General features: G+C 42.6%; 2 protein-coding genes across 5 annotated transcripts in view; both read right to left on the bottom strand.

The window, feature by feature from the left end:
• LOC146643080 (protein MTSS 1-like) overlaps window positions 1-17060 on the bottom strand; it is a 66775-nt gene extending 49715 nt beyond the window's left edge. For 3 of the 4 annotated variants that reach the window (XM_085396316.1, XM_085396313.1, XM_085396314.1), the window contains exons 1-3: window positions 16666-17060; window positions 4429-4490; window positions 2783-2856 (exon numbers count right to left, since the gene is read on the bottom strand). In XM_085396316.1, coding sequence (XP_085252442.1) covers window positions 2783-2856; window positions 4429-4490; window positions 16666-16737 — 208 coding nt within the window. In that variant the 5' untranslated portion in view covers window positions 16738-17060. Of the gene's footprint in view, window positions 1-2782; window positions 2857-4428; window positions 4491-6302; window positions 7463-16665 lie in introns of all 4 variants that reach the window. The other variant, XM_085396315.1, reaches the window with a different exon arrangement.
• A 5753-nt stretch (window positions 17061-22813) lies between these two features.
• On the bottom strand, window positions 22814-24918 carry LOC146643079 (uncharacterized). The gene is made up of 4 exons (XM_085396370.1): window positions 24851-24918; window positions 24734-24777; window positions 23147-24654; window positions 22814-23063 (listed from the first exon to the last, which is right to left on the bottom strand). The coding sequence occupies exons 1-3, from the start codon at window positions 24871-24873 to the stop codon at window positions 23153-23155; spliced, it is 1569 nt and encodes a 522-aa protein (XP_085252496.1). The 5' UTR covers window positions 24874-24918; the 3' UTR covers window positions 22814-23063; window positions 23147-23152.
• Window positions 24919-25827: the final 909 nt, after the last annotated feature.

The raw sequence follows: 25827 nt of genomic DNA, 5'->3' as shown, positions 1-25827 counted from the left end.
TGTGGATGCTGAAGTCTGAGGTTGCGAGGCGGGGCTCTACAAACCTAACTGCCCCAACAGTTACCAATAATTCAACATGTAGCTCCAGGTGTACACGCATGCGCGCGCACACACACACACACACACACACACACACACACACACACACACAGGTACAGAGTGCCTGAATCATCAAGACAGTGACTGATCGTTTCCTCTGCTACTGTTGTCATTATGACAGCGAGTCGCCTCAACAGGAAGCTGGCCGGCATCCAGCCCTAAGGATGCATAAATACACACAGACACACACAGAACTGTGCAAAAGTCTTGAACCAACTTTCAAATGGGAAGTGGATTATTAAGTGCAAACATGAAGGCAAGAACCGAGTTTGTAGAATTCTAACAACCTTACGTGCGGTACTTTAGCATTCATAATTTCATCCCGATTTGAAAATCTCCAACACCACTAGATTAAACGCAGCCCCATCATGACACAGCCTCCACCGCATTTTACACACGCTGTAGACCATCATGGCCACGCCTCTCTCCTGACCTAAAGTAGTCTGGCTCACTGGAAGCAAAATATAAATAAATCGCTGGACTCGAGACTTTTGAACAGAGATGGATCTCCTCAGAACGACAACAATAAAGAGTCGTGCTGAACAAGAAAACTAGAAAGCATGGTATACACACACAATCTCACAAACATGCCCATAAAGGCCGCCTCCTTCACTTAATCAATCCAGGAAGCAACCACCATTGATGTTACAGTCCAGTGATCATGAAGACAGCAGCCTCTGATCATTTGTCAATAGCAGAAAAGTAAAAATCAATAGAAAGCGTGCAGCCAGCTTCAAAAACAGCAGCACAGAATACTGGGACCTCCTGCAGTTTGTTGACTGAGGAAGAATAAATCTGAAGCTTCAGGATGCTTTTATTTCTCCGGCTCTTTTCCTAAGTTTGCAGTCAGACTTGTTGCTGTTTAAGCTGCTGAGGACTTTACATTCTGCTGACACTTCAGAGATACTTCAGTGGTTGATGAGTAAAACAAGAACAACCAAAGTGTTGACGAACTTAATCACCAATCAGACTTTAACAAACATCTCTAGGAGTTCTCACACAGACACCTTGATGGTCGCCCTCTGGAGCAGCTGTGTGTCAGCTGAATGCTTCCTGAGAGCAGTAATGAAGGCTGTGTGCGAGGGAGTGTTTCCACTTTCAGCTCAGCTCTTTCTGTGATTCCTCTCCATCTTCTCTCCCTTTTTTCCTCTCATCTCTGTGCAAGCATAAGCAGATTCATAAAGCCCCGGGAAATGTTTCGCTTCCTCTCTTTCGCTCTTCTTTAAAGCACTTTAGTGGTCTCGCAGCGGCCCACTCGTCTGCTGTGAACCTGGACTCTCGCTCTCGGCTCCTCTTTTAGTTGTTGCTGGACAAAAACTTTTGGCTAAGCAGTTTTTAGCTTTCATGCTCCGAGCTGCTGAGAAAGTGTGAGTCTTTAACTATGTTTAAAGAAAACCTACGACCTCTCAGGGCCCTGTCCTGGTCCCAGCTCCCCGCCTTTCATCCATTTTTATTTGATTTATTTAAAAACAATGCAGCTCTTCTTTATATTCCAAGTGTTGCTGCGGCTTTTACATCACTAGCCTTTTGCTCTTCTCTGTGGACTCTGTGCCGGACACCTCTGCGTCTAAAATAATAACCCACTAAGCACGGATGCATTTCATATATAACAACAACATTTTGACTGAAAAACCAGGCTTCTCCTGTTTGATTCCTATTGGCTGACAAACAGCCAATAAATAAAGTAAGATTTTATTGTCCTCTTGGAAATTTCATTTGTGTTCTTGTGGTAACTGTCAGGTAAACGCAACCGAGAAGGCATCACAACACACTAACAACAGAATGCTCCATAACAACAGCAGCAACAACAATAAGAATCAAAGCTCATGCAGCATTACAAGCAACACACACACACGTCATATCGCCTGGATTTCTTGGACCAACATATGCTCGAAGGTGAAAGATCTCCAGGTAGGAAAGTTCACAAAGGCGGCTTTAAACCTTCGTCCTGATGAGAGAAACTCATGTCACCATGAAAAGGTTGCAATACGTCACTCTCCACTCCATAAATAAAGCTGAGGATACAACACGCCACTGTGGGGCCTCAGTAATAATGAAAGTAGATGAGAACACGGCGTTTAATCCAACCCAAAGGATTCATCTGATGCTCATGCTGTGCACCTTCAGCTGTATAACCACTGCATAAGGATGCGTCTTCTTGTAGCTAAATGCAAATGAAAAGTCCGGAAACAGCACGTGCACATTTAAGATTGAAATCTCTTTTTCAGGACAGACCTGACCAAGAGGCACAGCAGAAATTACAAACACAACACATAATATGATAGTAAGCATCACTTGGTCCAGATGACCGTACATATAAAACAGCATCCACTGCACTCGTCTCTCTTTTATATGCAACAAGCCAAAGCTGCTGCTGTCAGTCCTTCTACAAGCACACCCTGTTCCCTGCAGGTTATATCTGCACTGTGCTCTCTAACAACATTATGGTTTGATTAAAGGCCCCAAAGAGCCACAATGATGAATGTCAGAGAACTGAACAAATAGCTAATGGATACGGTAAGAAATACGACCAGTACTCTTACCGACATCTTTACTACGATAACCAGCAGCTGCACCTGACTCTGTTCACTCGATTCTTTAAGTACTATCCTCCTGACAGTGTGCCTGCTACCAGGACCAGGACTTTGGTCCCCATAAGGGCTGCACCTCGTCCCCATCTTACCTCGGCTGTTAGTTGCCAGGTCGGCCACCTTCTGAAAGGCATCCAGGAAGGCTGCTACAGCGACAACCGTCGTCCTGGAAGACACAAAACAGGAAGTAGAAACACAGAAAAAAGACGTTTCTATTCATTAATTCTTTCTTGATGGCTTTTTAATTTTTTATTGGAAAAAAATTATGTTAAACTCATTTGATTTGTTCTTTGTGTTTTTAATATCATGTCATCACTCAGCTGATCTGTAGCAACAAAGCTCCCCGTCTTTCTAAATTCAAATCAGGCGCAGCACTTTGAACTCAAGTAATCAGTCTTAAAATGCGACATATGCTCTGACTCATCATCAGGGAGAGAAACTATTTCAAATGTGCAAATTCATAATTCTGCACCTTTGAAACACTGAGACAATCCCCCCACAGAATAGATGCAGGGTGAGGAAGAGGACGAAGGATCGAGTCATTAGCAATCAGCTTTGACCTCTGATGACCTCTGTCCCAGGACAGAATCTCTGGAGGCTCAGTGCTGATCCATCTCGCTGATAATGACTTTATGGTGGCATCATTAATCTCTGTCAGCCACAGAAGGTTAATTGAGTTGTTTGTGTGTGTGTGTGTGTGTGTGTGTGTGTGTGTGTGTGTGTGTACACAGTGTATGTGAAGGCAGTCATTGCTGGTTGGTTAATGGCTGAAAAGTGTAAGTGAGTAAACATGTACGTGTGGAGACTTTGTCAAGGCTCAAGTGTGTGGTTTTTGTGGTCTGTGTGTGTACATGTTTCTATTGATGGTGGCAACCTTCAGCCGTGCGTGCGTGTCAGGACGTCAGGGATGAGGTGACAGGAGAGGTGAGCCTGACATTTAGACACCTAATGAAGCAGACTGATTGGATGTTCAGGAGCTCAGGTTATGCACACTCTCAGGATGTGGGTACGCTTCCTTTTATCTTAAGGTTAAAACAGCAATGAATATGATTCTCTATGTATAAATAATCAATATAAAACAGCTCAATAAGGATACAGAGACCCAAAAGTTTTGCATTTCTGAAACTAAATAACCTTCTTCATAAACCAATGAGAAGCCACAGTTTGGTGCTACTGGACCGATTCTGAGAAAGTTCGTGTAAATGCTCTCAGAGCAACACAACAAGAGCAACTTCTGCACTGAACACAATCGCTGTTTTCAGGAAGCTGATCAAACACGTTGAACAGATAAGATAGTGACACATTCATCAGTACTCTGCACTTTATTGCATGATTGCATGAATTGAGACTTGCATGTTTTGCAGGATTTCCTGCTTTATTTTTTACTTTTTGTCTCTGGTGCATTTTTTGTATATTTGTGTTTTCTTCACTTGTTCGCTTGCGTGTTATTTTCAGTTCTTTGATGCTGTCGTTACAGGAGCCAGGCTGGAGAAAACCCTTCAATCTCCTGCTGTGTGTCACCCCGTCTCCTGTCATTGCTCGGCTCCTGTGTGATCTGCGTCTCTGAGTTCTAGGTGCCGTCTCTGATGACAGACTCGGGGCGTCTGAAGATGTGGGCCGGGCCTATGCCAGTGGCTCAACCTCTCGCTCTTCTTTTCCCCTCAAGTAAGTCATTTTTAAACCCTTTATTTGGTCTTTTGTAAATAAACATGTTACGACATGTAATAAGCATTTTTACCTTAGCTGTGACTGTAGTTTGCTGGCCTTGCTGATGAAGTCATCCCAGACGGGGTAACTGCCCTGAAGGAAAAAGAAAGAAAATTATGAGGAAAATATCAAATAATCCACAGTTTTATATCAGTGAAAGCAAAAAATGTGGGGAAGATTTTTTGTCTTACATTTTGCAGCTTTAATTTAAAAAAAAATGAAGCTTTGACAAAAGAAACGCATTCAATTAAGACCAATCAGCACTTAAAGCCAGAGACAGCAGTGCTATAAACCCAACGTATCAGGTCAGTGTGTCAATAGAAATGATGGGGATGAGATTAATGAGATCTCTATTGCAGACATACTCATTATCATACAGTTGTTCTTCACCCAAAGGTCCCACAGTCTGGGTTATCTGTTAAATATAAATATACAGATAACTCAACCAAACTCAAAACCCACGCACGCCTCTTCAGGCTCCAAACACATAAATCCTGAGAATCAGACACAGCAGTTAACAAACAGACAACAAGGAGACAGATCAATACGACCGATCCATATCTCCCTCCAACCACCCACCCATCTAGGAGGAGGCCAAACAAGCGCCCCCAGGCATGCAAATACAGTAGGTCTGCTGCCTGGGTGTAGCAGGACTGAGCAGCCAGTCGCTGCGACGGATGCGTGTTCAGAAAGTAGGCCGCATGGAGGGAAACACCGAGCCACTGCAGCCAACCACAGCGAGACAAACCAGGCTACGCTTCTAATGTCAGGAGGAGTCTCCTGATGCCTTCAGGACGGGTGGAGCTTCTTTCTTTTTAAACTGCAGCGACAGATCTGAGCCGTCTTCCCTCACAGGGTTTGGTTGTCTAGACAGAATACTGTCACCAAATTTCAAAATCCTACTAATATATTATGTTGTGATGCTTTATCATTGCATAGTGCATTATTAGTATCACAATGTAGTAAAATATACAAGAAAGGTATGCACACACCTTCAGCCACTAAGCTTTTATCCCAGACTTCATTAAAGTGTCGGGCGACCTGAACCCATACAAAACGTATTTGGTTCTTTCACTATTTTTGATTGCACTAACCCGAAGGATCTCCACAGGGGAACACTGCAGTCCAAAATACAGCAAAACTACCAACAATGTAAACTCTATTCTCATTTTTTGAATTTCATTTTATAGATTTGGTACATTTGACTCAATGGTTCATGTGTCTTGTGTTTTTACAGACTGCTTCTATCTGACCTCCATCATTAGGAAGGCAACACAAGGCTTTAAGACGGTGTTGCTTACTTCTGCACAGGAAGTGGTCCGAATGAGCCAGAACATCCAATAACTCACTAAACGAATGCACGGCACAGGAGCCATACATAAAGACCGTGAACGTTTCCACCCTGTGATCCTGTGGAGAGCCGGCACGCCTCCACCTCTCGGCTGCACTTTGTGGGTGCTGCCCCCCCCCCCCCTCCTTTTTTTGCTCCCACTGCTCTTCTCACGGTGCAGCTGAGCTGGGTGTGTTCAGCCTTCCTCTGATTGTGAGAGAGATGCCGAGCGTCATTGCCTGGATTACATTACCATGGCAACCCTGCTGCCGGAGCACCGGTGGCTGCAGAGGGGCTTCACACAGAGAAGGATGTGTGTGAGGAGGGGAGGATCACATGTGCGTGCATCCTCACCCAATCTCACACACAGTTTCTGTGTCACATGTTTGTTTTCTTTGTTTCCTTTCATCCATATTCAACACCTGCATATTTCCTCCCTTTCTCCCCCTCTTCCTCACCCCCCCCCCCTCCTCACACACACATTTATCATATGCACTGTCATGTCCTCTTCCAGCTCTTTCCTACTCATTCATCCTTTCCTCTCTCTAACGCTGTGCACGCACACACGCCCACACCTCATTGCATTCTCTCTATCTCCTCTTGGACACACAGGCGAGGCCAGGGTCGCTGCATCCATCAGTCACTGACGACATAAATTGTCACCGTGGCAACAACCAAAGGTGGCAGCAGCATGCTGGTCCTTCAGGAATCCATCCCTCTGTTTTTTGTATGGCTCTGTGAACACCTGCAAGAGCTTCAAACCATACAATCCTTGCTTGAGTCTTTCTGCTTCTTTAATGTTTCTGTGTAAGGACTGCTACCTCGTCCACAGAGATCACTCACAATTTAAACTGGGGACATCATACAGGCGAAATATCAGGCAGGTAGATGACAGAAAACACAAGGTTGCTTCACCTAATAGATATTTCTTTATGCTGAAAGCTAGATAAACATCGATCCGCCCAACAGACCTATCAAACTGTGAACCTGAGGGACGTTGCGCGCTTATTGGCTAAAGACTTAAATTTCAAGCTATTAGCTACTGAGAATAAGCTGGTTTTTCCCCAGTTCTGAATCTATGTTTCTTCAAAAACAGGTGGAATTAATGCTCATCAGCCTGATTGCTGAGGTCATAAATCAAGTGAGAGCTCAGTTAATTTATCCATAGATGTCTACACAACAACTCCCAGATATCTTTCTGTATCTGGGAGTTGTCCTAAACCGGCTATTACAAAAAATAAATAAAAAAAAAAAATGTAAAAAAAAAATAAAAAAATAAAAAATGGAGGTTTAAGGTGTTTATGTCAAATTGGAAGTTATGCCCATCCTTCACATACAGACTGCACAAAATGTTAATCGCAACTTTAATTCAGTCTCTGCAACACACGCTGCAGGTGACTGAGTTCTTTCTGATGACACTACTGCAAAATTACCTCAGACATGTTTCTCTGCATTTATATCATTTTATACAGGCACAAACTGGACAACCAACCAATCTTCCACAACATGTCTTTGGCTGCATCCCAATTCAGGGTCTGCAGCCTTAAAGGCCGCATTTCAAGGCCGATTACGTCACAGCGGTGCGCCGAACGCTGTCCCAATTCGAAGGCTGCTCGAAATGCGGCCCTCAAATGCGTCCTTCATTTCCCTGAATTTTAAGGCTGTGGCAGTGTAGACTTCGTTGCCCAACATATCCCAGAATGCATAGCGCGGCGGTGGGTGTGGATAATTTTGCCTGAAAAAAAAAAAAAAAAAAAAACGGCGGATGAGGGGCGGCCGAAGAGTAAACTTTAAGTAAGTACTGAATATTATGTCACTTATTTATGTGCAAATGTTTAATAACGAAGAACATTAAAACATTACTGTTGGCCACATGTCGGCAAAGTCATGTGACATTAGTGACGTTTGTACTAACTTGGTTTTAAAGCCTTTACTTTAAAATATACGCCGTTCAATAGCTGAGCTTCATCTCACAGAGAATGATCAAAGCTCATGTAGAAACAAACAAATGAACAAAAGATTTTCTCCTTCATTTCTGTCAAACACAGCTGTATGACACGTTTCCAGCTGTTAGTATCATGGTTGCTAGGCAACCTGGGCAGCGCAACAGAGGCTAGACCGTCCCATTTCACAAGCCTCGCACTTCCGGCCTTAGCGGTCTTTGAGTACGCGGCCCTGGTGGACCGTTAAGGCTGCGTACTTTAAGGCTGCAGACCCTGAATTGGGATACAGCCTTTATCCTGTCTTCCTTCTCTCTCCCCAACCAATCACAGCAGATGGCCCCGCCCCTCCCTGAGCCTGGTTCTGCTGGAGGTTTCTTCCTGTTAAAAGGGAGTTTTTCCTTCCCACTGTTGCCAAAGTGCTTGCTCATAGGGGGTCATATGATTGTTGGGTTTTTCTCTGAATGTATTATTGTAGGACCTACCTTACAATATAAAGCGCCTTGAGGAGACTCTTGTTATGATTTGGTGCTGTATGAATAAAACTGAATTGAATACTGTATGGTGGATATGTCAGCCCTAATTTCCTTTGTTAACGTTATGCTGGCAGGTGGTAGCAGATTTGCATCTGCACACAATATATGTGCCACACTGATTCGATCTTCTTCAAGTCTCCGAAAAATACAAAAGCAAATGAGTGTCTTTCATTTCTGTGTTACAGGATAAGCACAAAGGGTGCTGCTACTGCTGTTTATATGTTTTTATTATGCTGATTTTCAGTAGTAGTACCTACATTTAATTAAATCAGATGCCAGCCAAGAGTTCACTCCCCACGAGTCAATGTCAGCACCACTACAATAAAACAAAGTGACCCATTTGGCCAAAGAACCAAAGTCAATGCTGCAGCTTTGTCCGTGATGTTTCCATGACAATCCTGACTCACAGACCAGTCTAACCAGCAGCCCGCTGCAGAAAGAGACCAGGCTTATTATAGGTCTGAGGTGATTAAGGCTTCAGTTCAAGACAAATGGCAATTAGCATCAAGCGAATGTGCTCATGTCCATTACTTACACTCCCTCTCTCACACATGAAAGCCTTGTTGTTTAGTAGCAAAAAACACTTTACACACTGATGTCATCACAACATTAATGTTCAGTCTTAGTTTATCTGAGGTTGTTGGGTGGAGAGAGTTGTGTCTACTTGCTAATCAGTGCGTGTGTGCGTTTGTGTATGCGAACGACTGTCTTAAAGGTTTTACTTCTTAAAGTTTATATAACTGAGTAATCAGCCCAATGAATTCCAACTCCATCGCCCTGGACTGCAGCGGGTCCAACCTCCGTGATCACGGGATAGAAGCACACTCCTCACCTGCTGCTGGTTCTGGTGTAATCGTTCACGGGACATCTTTCGAACAGGAGTACTACCTCATATATCTTTGGTGAACAAATATACACACATGCACACCAAACTTGGGGTGACTCTAGCTCAGGAATGGGTCGTCTACCAACTGGAAAGTCAATGGATTAATCCCAGATTCCTCAAGTCCGCATGCTGAAATACCCTCAGGAAAGATACTGAAGCTCAAGTTGCTCCTAATGAATTGCTTGCAGTGTGAATGTTAGAAATCATGTTAGATCAAAGCACTGAATGAATGTGTGTGTGACTGGGTGAGCGCTCGGCTGAGTAGAAAAGTGCCACGCAGGTACCAAACCAAACGACCAACCACCTCTGTTTCAACCCGATTAAAGGTCACTGAGTCAGGACTGATTTGGGAACCACAGGGGGTGGGCAGCATGCACAGGTCACCAGGTCGCTGACTTCTTCTATAACATACAATGCCAAAATGAATCGACCATTTTCCACCTGATAAAACCGACTCCCTCCTCGAGGTCTGTTTTTTTGTCCCGCTCTGGATCGGCTCCGTCTGATTAAGTCTGGGAGTGATTAATCATGACATTATGCATATATATAATATTCCTGAATATTTACATTTATAGATGTAGGTGTGGGTACGGATGTAAGCATGCATGTTTATATCTACAGTATATAGGAGGATAAGGATTATTTTATAGCATTTATTTTTTGTCCGATCTTTCATTTGATGTCTGACTTAACAAATATATATAAATGCACTCATATACTTTATGCGTCACACACACCCACATATCCCTAATATGTCCCCACCCAGTGGTCTAATGGCTCCAGTTTGTTTCTTTATGTGCCCGTCTTGTTTAATTGCTGCCCTGAGGTAAATGCTGTAAAACACGTTAGCAGCAACTTCAAAATGAGATGGAGGGGAAACTAATGAGTTGATAATGGCCTTGCACTCTCATTAATGTCTGACGTCCTTTTTAAAGAATGTCCCGGATTGACTCACATCCATTTATTAAAAAGACACGCAGGAGGAAACTCCTGGAGGCTCGGTCAAAGTCTTCTTCTGCCCTATGAGCTGCTCCTGTGGGCTTGGATCTGCATTATCCTGTTTGGGAAGCTCACTGCTGTCAGGGATTTAAAACCATCAGCTAACCTAACAGGAGTTTTAACATGAAATACTTCGATCTAGTAGCTTAATCAGTAAAAACCACTTTGATTACTTGTGTTTTATACAACTGTGCTCTTATTTAAGATTCTTCAGACAAAACAAGATTTAACCATCTTCATTTTATTAGTATTGCTTTGGTTTATGTGAACATAGAGTTGATCAGTTTTGTTTAGAAAGGATGATATTCATCTGACATCCAATGTAAATAAATTGTTTGGCATTAAAAAGTGGAAAACGGTCACATTACTCTGGAGCTCCGCGTACTTTCTGACTTCCTTTACTTTTCATTCAGGCTGCATGACTGAGTCTCTCCTCTACCCACATATTAAAAACAACCCATCATTTCCAGCAAACAACCACAGACGGGCTCAGCGAGTGTATACAAAGCAAATAATGGAGCATATTCATTAGACAGACAAAGAACCTGCTGCATTTTAAATCACATACTTCCTCAATACTCGCTGCTTTGAGCATATAAGCACGTTCATGCGTTCATGCTTACCCTCAATAGCTGCCTCATTGGAAGCAAAATGTAGGAAAAGGATTACAAGCTTATTTCCAACCAGCAGAAGTTATGTTACCACAGCTGATGGAAACACTACTGCTAGCTAGTTACATTGTTTGTCTATTGTGTTGGTTTGGTGTCATTAGGTCTGTGATGTATCACAATATGCATGAAAATACTGGTAAAAATTTTTACATGATATAAAAATGTCATAAGGTAAGATCAATGCTATACAATGAGGCAATCCTGGGCATGTCTGAGAGTAAGAGCAGTTTAGTATCTACAAAGGAGCTACGTCAACAACCTCCAAAAGGCACAGTGCACATCCCACAACGCTTGATTCACACACTACAGAAGTACAACAACAAAGCATTCAAACAGAAGTTTGGGACATTTATGTCTGCTAGATGCTAACACACATCTTTGTCTCTGTTATACAATCCATCCACTTCAGGGTGGCGGGGTAAATGTCCCACGCTGGACAGCTCGCTAATCTATAACAGGGCTAACACATAAAGACAGACAACCATTCACATTAACATTTACACCTATGGACAACTTAGAAGCATCAATTAACCCAACCCCACTAACTGCATGTACTTGGACTGTGGGAGGAAGCTGGAGTACCCAGAGAAAAATCAGACAAATCAGGCTTAATCCATCTTTAACACCATAAATATGCTGCACGAAGCACGTCAAAGAAACTATCTAAACCCACAGTTCACTGTCCGTTCATAATGCGAACGCACAATGAAAGTTTAAAGGCACACGCAGCTCAGAGTCAAGCAGCTCACAGTATGAGAGGATGAAGCCGTTTCTCCTCCAGGGAAAAACATCCAGATCGGTTCGACTTAAACGGATCAACAGTTATGTGTCTGCTTCCATTTAAACAGCACAGTGATGTGGAGATGATGGACTGCACGCTGCCAAACACCCTCACATTCATACAGCACGATGCAGGAAACCTTTTGCATGTACACAACATGCTAAGCACATCATAACAAACTGAGCGTGAAATATTTTGAAGGGAAGATATGAGTGAAGTGAAAAGAGGCCACAATGCTTGTTTTATGCCCTCATCTTAATAAAATGAGGGTAGGAGGTCAATCTCATGAGCGCAGTTACATGACACCTAAAGCCAAACAGTGCCATGAACAACTGAAAAAGTAAAACCACACTAAAAGTTCTCGACATGTGCTTTTCCCAGCAGTCCGTAAACAGTCAGTCTTTCATGGTGTGTATCAAAATCATTCTTACAAGAGGAAGAACTTACAACATGAAACCTTCAAAGCTTCCAAATGTTTGAGGACCAGGTGACAGGAATCCAGCATCACTTTAAAAGCAATACAAAAGCGATCACTTTACATGTTAACACAAAGTATGACAGAGGGAGTCGGGAGGCTTTCATCAGGCCGGGCACACCACAAACACAAACACGCAGACAAAACGTCTGCATGTAAAAGACAATGAAACGCAGGAGACTGGAGTCTCCCCACTGACAGAGTGGAAGCCATTTCCACCCACACACATTTACACTAACAAAAGGAAACCTTTGACCATCTGTGACTCACATGTCTGATCCAAACGGCGGTGGATGATGACGATAATTCAGCAATTAAGATAAAAATGAGAATAAAGTATCTTTAACTTTCGTGTGTATTATTAGGTGCTCATGATGTCAGAACCTTTGCAGGAAAACAGTGCATTACAAATCTTAATTGAAAAAAATAAATAAATCAACCAATTGCATTGATTCATTGGCTTGGGTCAGGTCCCAGCTACATGATATCAGCAGGAAAACAGCCTGAAGATGTCAGGAGTCGGGTCTGTAAACGACTGATGACCGTTTTATCTAATCTAGCATATGGCTGACAACAATCAGTGCTGCACCTTGGACTGTTCACCATGACCTAAGAATACATTTGGCTTCAGACTTTTAAAACATATCCACACTACGGGCATCCAAAGCGCTTTTCCATGCCAACACAGCACGTTTGCCACCATCTTTGTGGTGCTTCGCCGGCACCACTTTCTGGTGATATCACTCAGGTTGTGAAAAATGTGCAAGCTACGACTTGTCAGGGGACCAACGCATAGTCTGTCATTTGTCTCCCACTCTAATTACCTGATCTGGCATCTTCTTAAACAACAGCATTGTGTAGTGTGAACCCCGCATTAAAGAGCTTTGTGAACCAGAGACTAATTTACAAAGGGGCCAGGACCTCACTGTTACAGTAGGGGAAGGTAAGACGTACATGTTGTACCAGAAAACCTTGTAAATGTTAACAAACAGAAACTTCAACTTGTTACAAACCATTTAAAAGCCATATTAAACTGAAAACATTACAAATATAAAAACTATGGAATGGACTCATTTTTAATTTAATATGAGATTTGAAAAATCTGGTGAAATATCTCACAATTAATTCCTTTTATTTATTTACTTTCCAAGGAGCCTCCCTAAGAAGCTAAGAGTCGATCGTTAACATGTTTTAATGTAACATAAAGTAAATAATTTGTGAGTTATATCAGAGAATCTGCAGAAATCTCTGATCTTCACCACAGCACTGCATTATGACCTGTGACAAAGGTCATTTATTTCTGTTTTATTTTTATAGCACTCAATTAATATCAGATCATGAGTACAATAAACTCAGGTTTATCTCAATTTAGAAATGAGAAATTAGAAGTCAGGTCCTTAAAACATTCCAGCAGTTCAACTAATTGATCTGGCTTCATGGATAGATAGAGTCGGGTATCATCTGCATAACAATGCAACTAAAGGAAGCGTGGTCCTAGCACAGAACCCTGCGGGACTCCAGAAGAAGACTGCCTACTTACATGAACAAACTGGAGGTAATTCCTTGTAACTTGCACATCAGTGAAGGCCCCACTAATGCTGAATAATATGCACAGGTATTGGCACAACAACAAGGAAAGAATACACAACGAGTGTTGTTAATCAACAGCATCCTAATACTGTCAGCGGCTTGAGGCGACTGCTGTGGTGATTTGGCGCTTTATAAATAAAACTGAACTGAATCCTGAAGTCCAGACTTGCCTCACAGTGAAAACATCTGAACCAAAAATACAAAAAAGAAGGACTCCAAGCAGCTGAAATCCTAAGCTTTGGCTTTCTAAATAACAGCAGGAGGTCTTCTAAGTTGCCAAATATTTACTGAGTGTTGTCAAAGGTTACAAAAAAAATGCCTCAGTTCTTAAATAAACTGTTCCTTTAAATGTAGAAAAGACTGAGATCTGTGGCTTTGTTTGTTTACTCTACCTCTGACTGTCCTGTTGTTACTTTACCCAAAGACAGTGATGCTGACTTTTACAAAATAATACACAGTTTGACTCATCAGGAGCTCAACATCCAATTCAGATAAGCATCAAACTATAGAATGAAAACAGACTGAAGATATTAGCTGGACTCATAACTGGCTTTGTTAATAAAACTCATTTTGTTAATATCTGGTCTTAGCTGTGCCGTGTCCTCACGCTCACCGTGTGTTTATCAGAAAAGACAAAGGAGCTGATAGTGGACTTCAGCACTAAGCAGGAGAGGAACTACCAGACCCCCGTCATCAACGAGTGCCCAGTGGAGAGAGTGGACAGCTTCAAATACCTCGGAGTTCACATCACGCAGGACCTGTCATGGTCCTGTCACATCAACACCGTGGTGAAAAAGGCCCGACAGCGTCTCTACCACCTCAGACGCTTGAGAGACTTCCAACTGCCCTCCAAGGTGCTCAGGAACTTTTACTCGTGCACCATAGAGAGCATCCTGGCGGGAAACATCTTAACCTGGTTCGGGAACAGCACCATGCAGGACAGACGAGCTCTACAGAGGGTTGTGCGGTCAGCTGAGCGCACCATCCGCTCCGAGCTCCCTGACCTGCACTCAATCTACAGCAGGCGGTGCTGGACCAAGGCCAGGAAGATCGTGAAGGACCTCAGCCATCCCAACAACAGACTGTTCTCTCTGTTGAGGTCAGGAAAGCGATTCCGCTCCCTGAAGACCAACACAGAGAGACTGAGGAGGAGCTTCTTCCCGCAGGCGATACGGTCTCTCAATCACACCACCACACAGTACTGACCCATACATACAGTTCTTACACACACACTGGACTTTCTGGACATTGTTTTTGCACAACACTGGTCACTATATTCTTCATTTCCAGTTAATACTTGTACAGCTGCTGTTATTGTGTATATATTTATTTATATCTAGATTTCTTCATACATTCTTATATAGTTCTATATTGTGTATTTTGTTGTACAGTTATTTTATTTTCAACTTTAATTTATATATTTTATCTTATTCTTCCCAGTTAAATTTACCCTTCATTCTAATTTGTGTTGTACAGTTATTTCATTTTTAACCTTAATTTATATTTTATTCCTTCCTAGTTAAATTTACCCTTTTTAATTTTTCATATTTATTTCCTTTCTTATTCATAGCCTTTTCCTTTTTTGTTTTCTTTAGGTCACGAGCAGTTGTCCAAGCATTTCACTACATGTATGACTGTGTACGTGACAAATAAAAATTTGAATTTGAATTTGAATGCTTCATGTCTTCAGGTCTATTTTGGAAAACAGATCTTTTTCTCAAAGAGATAATCTGACTCAATAAAACTCATAAATCCTGAACCACAGCCAGCCTGGCGCAGCAGGACCCAGGATGGAGGGGCTGATGGGAAGTCAGTTCTCTGTAACGTACTTCTGCTATTTTACTGGTTTGTCACCAGAGTTCATCTACAATTAACCACTTCTCATCTGCATATACTGATTATTACACAAAGTGCTGCTATTAATTTACTTCTGTCCTCTGGCTAACATATGGCAGCTCATATTAGTGTCGGTCATTATGGCTTGTTGCTGTCTGATTGCGTTGCCATTTGCTCATGAGTAGCTTGCGTCTTTCCTACAGTGTATGTGCTACATGTGTATGGCAATTGATGGGTGTCTGCCAGTTACAACCTGCCATTCAAATTAAATATGGGTCAGTTTGGTGGACATGCAAACACTAAAGCCCCACGACCGTTACAACAGAACACCCCAGTTACAGCCATCGGGTCTCCATAACTGATTGTGTTCTTGCTCAGGGAAATGCAGCTAATGACTCAGTTCACTGTCATTAAGCTGCCATTTATTTCCTCAATTAATCAATGACGTGTTTGACACAGAAAGGTGGAAAATTCAGCCATAAATACCCAGTTAAAAGCAACAATTAGAACAAAGACAAGCAGAAATGTTCACATTTTAAAAGCTGGAACAAATGAAAGCAGCCATTTTTAAAAGGTTTGAGCAAAGCTGTTGAATTTCCAACAAATCGAGCTCTGTCACTATTTCATGCCTGAGACTGAAATGTTTTATCTGGCACAACAATTCTGGCAGCTCTTACAGACGAGATTGATTTAGAAATATATCTGAAATGTTTTTTGTTTGTTTGTTTGTTTGTTTTGTTAAAGCAGCCCATCCCAGCAGTCGCACCCCTGTGGCAATCAAAACCCCGGGAGTGTGATTTTTTCTGTGAAGCTCGGGGAGGACACCGAGCATTTTGCACTTCATTGTGTGTTTATCTCCTGCAGTGTCACTGCAACAGTGTCATTCATCCCTCCGATGCATTAGTAGCCTGCAGCTGTGTTTGGTTACCGGGATGAAGCTTGGTTTACATGCTACAGTCATTTGCTGGAGAAAGCTGCAGGCGATCAGATGCTGAACATTAAGAACCAGCAGACTGCGCTCACCTCCCACTTCGGGCTAATTAGAAAATTAATGATGTCGCTAAAATCTCCAGCACAGGCGGAACGCTTTTCTCTGGTTTTGTGCAACAGGGTCTGCAGATCAGAAGCCTCTGCAGCAGCCGCCCTGCCTTAAACATCAGATGTGTGTAACACAGATGTTAACCACCAGGATCAGGTGGAACAATCGCGTCTTTTTCGCGTTACCTTCATGTCTCCAATGACAGTCTGGAAAAGCCCCCCCAGCGCGCTGCACTCCCTCTCCATCATCGTCTCCATCTTCAGCTGTGTGAACGGAAATTACAAACACGCTCACTCGGAGCTTCTTTAGTCCATAAATGAAGCGTCGGGAAACAAACGGGCTTCACAGGGAGGGAGAGAGACGCTGTTCGGTGCGGATGTAAGCGCTCACACTTGCGCTGCAGGGTTTCCCCGGCTGAAGGAGACTAGAAGGCGGACAGAAGCAGGAGCGCAGGAGCCGGTCGGTGTCCACTCGGAACGCACAAATCCCATTTCAGCCGGAGGAGCAGAGACGCGCCAGAGCGGGGAAGCTCAACCTCACACACCAACCTGCTCCTCTGACACAGCTGAAGGAGACACGGCCCGGGAGCGCGCTTGGAAGGTCGTGGACGCGCGTTCCCGTGGCCCCGCCTTCAGCACAGGAAGGTTTTTTCTTAATGGAAAGATGAGGGTGTTGTCTTTGTGATAGCGCTGGGAAATGACTGCACAATATAAAGCTAGTGACACAGAAACACAAAGGACCCAAATAACTGCTCAAGTATGACAACCAAAGCCATTCTAAACAAAAGACACGCCGAGGCCTGCGATATTAATATTTTATTAGATAAAATGTGCAAAAGAAATGTCACAGAAAGGCATGGCTCTCTGACAAAGAACAAACAGTCTAAATTATTTCATATTGATACTTAGTCTTTTTTTTTTTTACAGATTACAAAAGAGTTAAATTATTGTTAAGTGGAATAATATATGAAAAATGACCGTATTTAACATTACAGAAAAATCTGTTCTGTTCAAACATGTAAAAGAAAAATAATATCAGTAAAACAAATGTTTTGTTTCCAGCATTTAAATCTAAAGAAGGTAAATTGTGGTTTGTTTGCTAGAACTAGACGAGTAAAAACAGGATGTTTAAAAGAATTAGTCATTAAAATATTTATTTGGGTTATTGTCAGTCTGCAAGTGAAGTTGTCATTCATGCAAAACTTCTAAATGCAGCCACACAAAATAATAACCTACTGAGCTGAGTTCTTGAACAATAAAAGTCTCAGTAAAGTTTCATTTCATTACGAGCTCGTGATTTAAAGAAATAGAAACCTGAGTAGGACAGATATTTAAAATTATACCGCCCCCTAGTGAGTGTTTCGTGGATCTACAGGAAACAAAATCACAAAGATGAATCTTCATCTTTTCTTTTCTCATGAACCAGTCTGACGCTCAGTCTGTGAGGTGAGGTGTGTTTCAGTGTTTTCATCTGTGAACCTGGTTTGCATATTGTTCCACACACTCATATATACACGTCATACATTCATTTACATGTGCATTAATATAAGTGCATGTGTATGTTCACAGTAACGAGAGCAGCCAAAAAGGAGATTAAAGAAAATGCAATAATGAAAATTCACAGTGAACCCACATTTTTCATAAAAGATATTAATGTTGAAGCATGAGCATAATTTATTAAACAGAATCATTTATTTACCAGATTTCAGTCCTGGATAGAGAGTGGACTAACAACACTCCATCCCTTCACACATAAAGGGACACTACAGAGTTTTCAATCTTTACAAACAAGAACTGGCCTAAGACAAGTAGGTTCCTTCAAACGCGGGATTATTTTAACAAACATTGCAATATCCCAAACCCAAACTCGGTTGAGTCAGAAATGTTTAAGATAGTTAAATGAGCATGTGTTGGTTCTCTGAGAAAGGCAATCTCCAAACTATATGATGTGCTTCTTCAGCCCAGGAAGGATACTACTCAAAATATTAAGATTAAATGGGAATTGGAATCAAGGATGGGTAAACAAACGAGAACTGGGAGAGGATTTGTAATTTTCATTGGTACTCAACAAGTTCATTAATTGGAGAGACCACTGCTGGAAGAACATTATTAGATTTTTCTAAAGCCCTCATCAAACTAAATATAAAAATGGGACAGCAGAATGCTGGAGAAGATGTGGATCAGAAGAGGCACATCATTCCCATATCTTTTGGGACTGCCCTAACTTAAATAATTACTGGCTGGGAATTCATGAGACTCTGTGTGAGGTTTTTAAGATAAAATTTGATATTAATTTTGTAAATTTGTACTTGGGCCTGGTTGCTGGCTCGGTCCGGGGAGGGGACACAAAGCTCTTACAAGAGCTATTAGCAGCCAGCAAAAAATTAATAACCAGAAAGTGTCAAATCCAACTCCACCAACACTTGATTGGTTTAAGGTGGTTTTTGAAATATAAGACCAGCTCTGAATTGGCGTATCTCCCATGTACTGTACAATGTCAGGTCGACCATCTACTTCATAATTTATACCTAATTTACTTTATGTAAATAAGTTAAACGTGCTGGATTATGTAAACACTGTCAAGCACCGAGATCACTTTTTGTTACCTGAATGTAAAACAAAAGGACTAAGAAAAAGTCTTTTTTTTTCGACTAAATAATATCAATGCACTTTATTGTAACAAGTCCTTTTTTTTCAATAAAAATATAATAAAAAAAGTATAAATTACTGTCAAAGTGAAGTTCATAAATGAGTTTATTTTTAAAGTTTGCTACAATTTAAATGAGCCGGACACCAAAGAAAGTTTGGTCAGTTGAAGTCTTGTGCAGTGATTTATTTTGTCTGTGTCACCGTAAACGTCACCCTGACGTCTGACTTCTGGTGTTCATGGAGGTTGGAGGACATCTAATGGTCAAATGTAGTCAGTGAAGCTTTGGCAGAAAACAGTATGAGAAAAAGCAACAACACACAGTGGATTACATTATCCACTTACATGTAACCACATAACAAACATTACAATCACCTCTTGGTAGAGATGATTGTAAGAGCATTCTGTTTTCTGTAGTTTGAACTATCAAGACAAGATACTGAAGCAGAAAGAACAGAGCATTCACCTCCACCCACCCATAACGGGTCATGTTTAGTCATGTTTGGTCTTTACATCTTACTGTGAGCTGTTTTATATTCTTTGACCTCTGAGGACTCTATGAGAGAACACACTACACAACTAGAGAAGTAGAGAATTGTTACAATCTTGTGTCTTTGTCTCTCTGGAGCCGTTAATTTGAAAAATCCTGTCAGTCACTAGAATTTTAACGCGATAGCATTTTCCAAGATGGCCGCCTCTTCCAACAGAGGAAACAGCTATTCTGCTGCAAACTTCAAGAAACTTCAAGAAAAAAGTAAGAAATAGTAAGAAACTAACAGATGTTAAAAAATACTATTGGATTAGATATTCAGGTGGTGCAGTAGCACTGTTGCCTCACAGTGTGCAGTGCTCTTAATGGTATTTGAACATTAGTGTGGTGGTTAGAATTTCATCCAGGCCAGGGCCTTTCTGCACGGAGTTGGTATGTTGGTGTGGGTTCTCTCAGGATACTCCGGCTTCCTCCCACAGTCGAAAAACGTGAAGTGAGTGGGGTCAGGTTAGTTGGTGATTCTAAGCTGCTCATAGGGGTGAATGTGAGTGTGAGTGGTTCTCTCTCTCTCTGTGTTTGCCCTGCAACAGACTGTTGTAGTTCCTACCGTCATTTAGACAATTCCAGTAATATAGTTACTGTTCTTGTTAATGATAAACTACAAATTTACCTCAAATTACTAAAATATCTATACTTAAGTACGAGAACTGATTCTAGAACATGTGGAGCAGGGAAATTATTTTACTGCTATTGTTAAATAATTATCAACAGTACCATTGCATTAAGAATATAATCTGTAGTTTATATTGCATTCAGAGGTTTAAACAGTGTGTGTCTTTCAGAAAGACTAAGTTGCAGGCTGACAGGAAGTTGCAGAGAGTTTGCAGAAGTGAAAGCAATGTCTAGGTTATTCAAAAGATTCTGTTATACGTTTATATTCTTTTATTAAGCTTTTAGTAGAGGTTCTTGATTAAAACATTTATTTTAAGTAGATGATATATCCATAGTTTCAGTTCGATTATTACATATACGAGAGTGGTTTCTGTCTCTCTGTCTGGTTAGAGGTCAGGAGCTAGTCAGCGAGGTGAAACAGGGTGCAATTGTGGTTAGCACACAGACACAGACACACACACTCAGTTAGAGAGAATCATTTATAGATGAAAGTTTAATTATGTTTTGCTGGGATTGCAAAAAGCAGTTTGTCGCCGAACTGCTGCTGAGGTGTCAAGATGACAAGCGAGCATCCGGCAGTGACAGGAAGCACCTGTTATGAAGATAGAAGACAATTGTTCTTTTAAATTGTGTCAAAAGTCGTTGTGGTTTTGATATTGACGTATGTGTATATATCCTGTCTGTGACGCATGAAGGGGGCGTCAGTAAATCAAACCCTGATGCTATAAAAATCTGTGTATGCTTTGAGGAAGTCGAAGATCAATTGCTGTCTGTAGCGATCTTCCCACGTGTGTATTAAAATCATTGTTTGACCAAGAGCTTCTGGACCATGGTGGTTTGTACTCTCCTTCCTCAATTTTTGAACCTTAACAAACATAAATATCTGCTATCGAAAGAATCGATCATTATAGAAATTCTGTTTGGACTAATATTCAAACTTATTTCCAGTTTATTTTGTTTTCTTTAAACCACAGGGATGGCTGTTTTCTAGTCTTTACCATTGGATTATGTTATTTTATTCACTGATCAGGACTCATACACACTTTGTACATGGTGTACTCCTTTTAATCTATTTTATCTAAAGTTATCTTTCTTTATAGCTTATTTTATTTTCTAACTGTTATCAATTAATTTTTTGTAATGTTTTACTCATTCAAATTTGTAATTAATTTATTTGATTTGTGTTGTTAATTATATGTCAGTTATTGAAGTATGTCATTTCTTTTATTAGCTTTTTAATCATCTTTGAAACACTTTGTTCAATAGAGTTTGATTTAAGCAGCTGCATCTGCCTTGGTTGCTTTACATCTGCTGCCTTGCAAACCGTAGCCTTTCATGCAGTTTCTGACTGGAGGTTTCTTCCTGTTAAAAGGGAGTTTTTCCTTCCCACTGTCATCAAAGTGCTTGTTCATAGGGGCTCATAATTGTTGGGTTTTTCTCTGTATGTATTATAGGGTCTACCTTACTATATAAAGCGCCTTGAAGTGGTTGTTGTTACAATTTGACACTGTTTAAATAAATGAGGGAGTAAAAGATCCATAAAACAAATATATGTTACTGCAGATGAACTGCAATGCACTTTTGACTAAAGTGCATTTTGATTGAATGTAAAGCAAAGCCCACAACACTGTACTGTAAACGGTGTGCTACAAAATATCTATAAAAAGTTTTACAATAAATGATATCTCTATCTATGAGTAAAGGAAAGGATGGTAAAACCCCCAAACAAGCAACAGACACTACGAAAGCTGAAAATGGAAAACCAACAGTGAGTTCATTGGAGCTGGGATCGGATGGTGAAGCGTCTCCTGCAGTCAAAGCTGTGTCATTTTGACCACACAGACTTGCTGCTTAATGACAGGGAGAAACACCACACACACAGGAAGTCAGTGTCCAAAAAAACAGCACTGTCATTATCTCCCCAAACTGGAGATGACTAAGCTAATAACAGCTATCAGAGGAGGAGGGGTGGGACTCTGTTTGAGCAAGAAGCAGCAGAAAAGTGAAAAGACAAGAAAGTAGCATTTGATGATACATCTATGAGATATGTATATTAATACTCAAGACTTTTTGTCCAAAGACAAAGCAATAGTGAATATTCTCTACAGAATAAAAACACTTTAATCCGAGTCTGTTAATACAGTTTACTTTTAAGGCACAAAAAGACAACACCTGATACTGACGGTGAAGGAATGATCACAACTGGGCCCCAAAAACAAGACACCCACACCTTTCAAAGCTATAATCGCTGCTTGTGCTTTGAATTGCCTTAGTTTATGCTAATCCCTAATAGTGACCACCTGCTTGGCAGACTACCACCATTTTCCGTTTAGCATCTGGTTGGACTGTAATTTTTGCCATTGATAGAAGGCATTAAACTGCCATGTTTCCACCCCTTGTTCTTGAAGTGAAAATTGCGGTTGTGAACCCTGAACACTTGGTGAAACATTAAAGCTAAGCAGGTTTGCTTTGCTAAGCTACACAACTGTAAGATAATTACAATCTTTGGGGCTTAAGGCCTGAGAGGAATTTTATGTTTAACTATTTCAGGGGGGAAATAAAAGTGCCTTTTGTGCATCAGTTTGTATACTGCAACATTATGGTAGCAACAGTACAAACCTAGATCTACTGAGCAGCTCAGTTTATCATGAGAGCATGCATAAAACTGAACAAACAGGAGGTTTTAACAATAGCCAGGGACTGCAGCTCTGTGCACTTTATTAATTTCAGAAAATCTGATGCCATGCCAGAACGAACTGCAGGTGAGGCCAGAACCTGAGGAGAGAAAAATAAATGGAGTTTTTATAGCTTCTTAGAAACAAAACAAATACAAATAAAAGACAACCATTCAGAAATACCTATTGCTAACATCTGTTGTAGATGGGTGCCTGTTGCTGTGGCCACCTGTAGAGATTTCTTAATGAAACTGGAATGGGTCTGAAACTTCTTGGGTCAGCCAAGTCCCACATGCCAGATTTGGTTTGCAGCACACCTCCACTTGGAGAGTTGGCTTCACTGCCCTGGAGCTTGCTGACTTCGTAGTGTGGCTGCTGGGGGAAAGGCCGAGGCTGGGCCTGGGGCTTGCTGGCCTCGTAGCGTGGCTGCTGGGGCGTTGGCCGAGGCTGGGCCTGGGGCTTGCTGGCCTCGTAGCGTGGCTGCTGGGGGAAAGGCCGAGGCTGAAACTTACTGGACTCGTCGCCCAACTGTTCACGCTCGGGTTGTACCTGGACATGGAGCTTGCTGGCCTCGTAGCGTGGCTGCTGGGGGAAAGGCCGAGGCTGGGCCTGGGGCTTGCTGGCCTCGTAGCGTGGCTGCTGGGGGAAAGGCCGAGGCTGGGCCTGGGGCTTGCTGGCCTCGTAGCGTGGCTGCTGGGGGAAAGGCCGAGGCTGGGCCTGGGGCTTGCTGGCCTCGTAGCGTGGCTGCTGGGGGAAAGGCCGAGGCTGGGCCTGGGGCTTGCTGGCCTCGTAGCGTGGCTGCTGGGGGAAAGGCCGAGGCTGGGCCTGGGGCTTGCTGGCCTCGTAGCGTGGCTGCTGGGGGAAAGGCCGAGGCTGGGCCTGGGGCTTGCTGGCCTCGTAGCGTGGCTGCTGGGGGAAAGGCCGAGGCTGGGCCTGGGGCTTGCTGGCCTCGTAGCGTGGCTGCTGGGGGAAAGGCCGAGGCTGGGCCTGGGGCTTGCTGGCCTCGTAGCGTGGCTGCTGGGGGAAAGGCCGGGCCTGGGGCTTGCTGGCCTCGTAGCGTGGCTGCTGGGGGAAAGGCCGGGCCTGGGGCTTGCTGGCCTCGTAGCGTGGCTGCTGGGGGAAAGGCCGGGCCTGGGGCTTGCTGGCCTCGTAGCGTGGCTGCTGGGGCAGCGGGCGAGGCTGGGGCCGAGACTGAAACATACTGGACTCATCGCTAAACTGTTCTTGCTTGTCGTGTGGCTGGGTCTGGTGCTCATTACTTGGCCGCTGGGGCACAGAACGCATCTCAATTGGATAACTTGAGACGATTCCTGCGTCAATCCAGTTTCTTTTCTGGGATGGTGCCAAACCCCACATGGCATCCTTGGACTGGAGGGCACCATCAGTATCACCCTGGTAATATGATGGTTTGTGGGGTTGTGATGAGCCAGATCTGTAGCTAGACATGCTTTCTTGTTGAAGGTAACCATTTAATGGCCTACCAGAGGAAGCACCAGCACCACCAGGCAGACCTGCAGCAGTGGGGTAAGAACTCTCAGGTGACCCATTTTCAGGCCCATAAACACCCAGAGAGCTTCGGGGTTGTGCATAGCTCTTATGTCTGGAGACAAGATACTGATTGTGTGGAAAATCCTCAGGCTTCCCAAAATAAGGCTTAATGACACTGGAGTAGCTCCTCCTGTAAGTAAGAGCTGCAAAGAGAAAATTAAATCGACAGTGCTCTAACAGGTTAGTGATTGCATAATGTAGTTTGCACACATCAATACTCACCCTCAGCATGCTTGCTGAAGGCCAACAGTGAGAGCAACAACACCCTGGAAATACAATGTGTGTTAAACAAAGTCAGCATATCAACAGATTTGCTAAAATGGAACAAAACAAGTTTACCTCACACAAGGTCCAGAGGCCATCTTTCAGAAAGCACAACCCAGCAGCCTGCAGATCACGCACTGTTGCTTGCAAACAAACAACAGGTTGAGAACCAATCATATAGCACTAATTTGAATCAGGCGGGAGAGATTAGCAGAGGCCCTTCCATCCACCTCAGCAGCTGTTTGGAATTAAACTAATTAGCCAGCGTAGTTTGTAGACTACTTACAGGATCAGCTGACCAAAGTGATGACAGAACTTTAGCCCCTGTGTCTAATTGTTGAGACACCCAACCACGAGTTTTTGGATGCCACCTAAATCCAATAGAGTTTACATTCAAATTTGTGGTGCATAATGACTTTAAACTGACATGTCTTCACACCAAGGTACCCCATTCCTTATTGGTCTATTATCTTAAAATGGGTGTTAAATTATGAAATATACTAAAATAAACCTAGTGATGAAAATTCAAGACTTTGGTTTCTAGAGGCTTTATGATATTTTATCATAAAAAACCACATGCTGTCCCTTTTTCCCACTACATGGTTGTAGAAATGTTGTTAGCATTATATTTTTGTTTAGTCTTACCAATAAAATGTAGATAGGAAGGAGTTTTCTGCAGGTTCACATTTGAAAGGAGACTCCACTCAGGCAAGTCTGCTGGACCAGACGGAGTGAGTCCCCACGTCCTCAAGGCCTGTGCCCCCCAGCTTTGTGGAGTCTTCCATCAAGTGTTCATGCTGAGTCTGAGTCTGAGGGTCCCGGTGCTGTGGAAGACATCATGCCTCATCCCTGCACCAAAGACGCCACGTCCCAGTGACCTCAGGATTACAGACCTGTCGCACTGACCTCCCACATCATGAAGACCCTGGAAAGGCTCATCCTGGACCAGCCGGCGAGCACTGCGAGCGTCATGTTTTTTGACTTTTCCAGTGCTTTCAACACCATCAGGCCGACCCTCCTGGGTGATAAGTTAGCAGCGATGCAGGTGGATG

The sequence above is a fragment of the Rhamphochromis longiceps genome, linkage group LG22 (genome assembly GCF_057381845.1).
Source record: "Rhamphochromis longiceps isolate RC_006_pf linkage group LG22, R_longiceps_female_GT1.1, whole genome shotgun sequence".
Classification (NCBI taxonomy): Eukaryota; Metazoa; Chordata; class Actinopteri; order Cichliformes; family Cichlidae; genus Rhamphochromis; species Rhamphochromis longiceps.
This window is presented reverse-complemented; position numbering and strand designations above follow the sequence as displayed.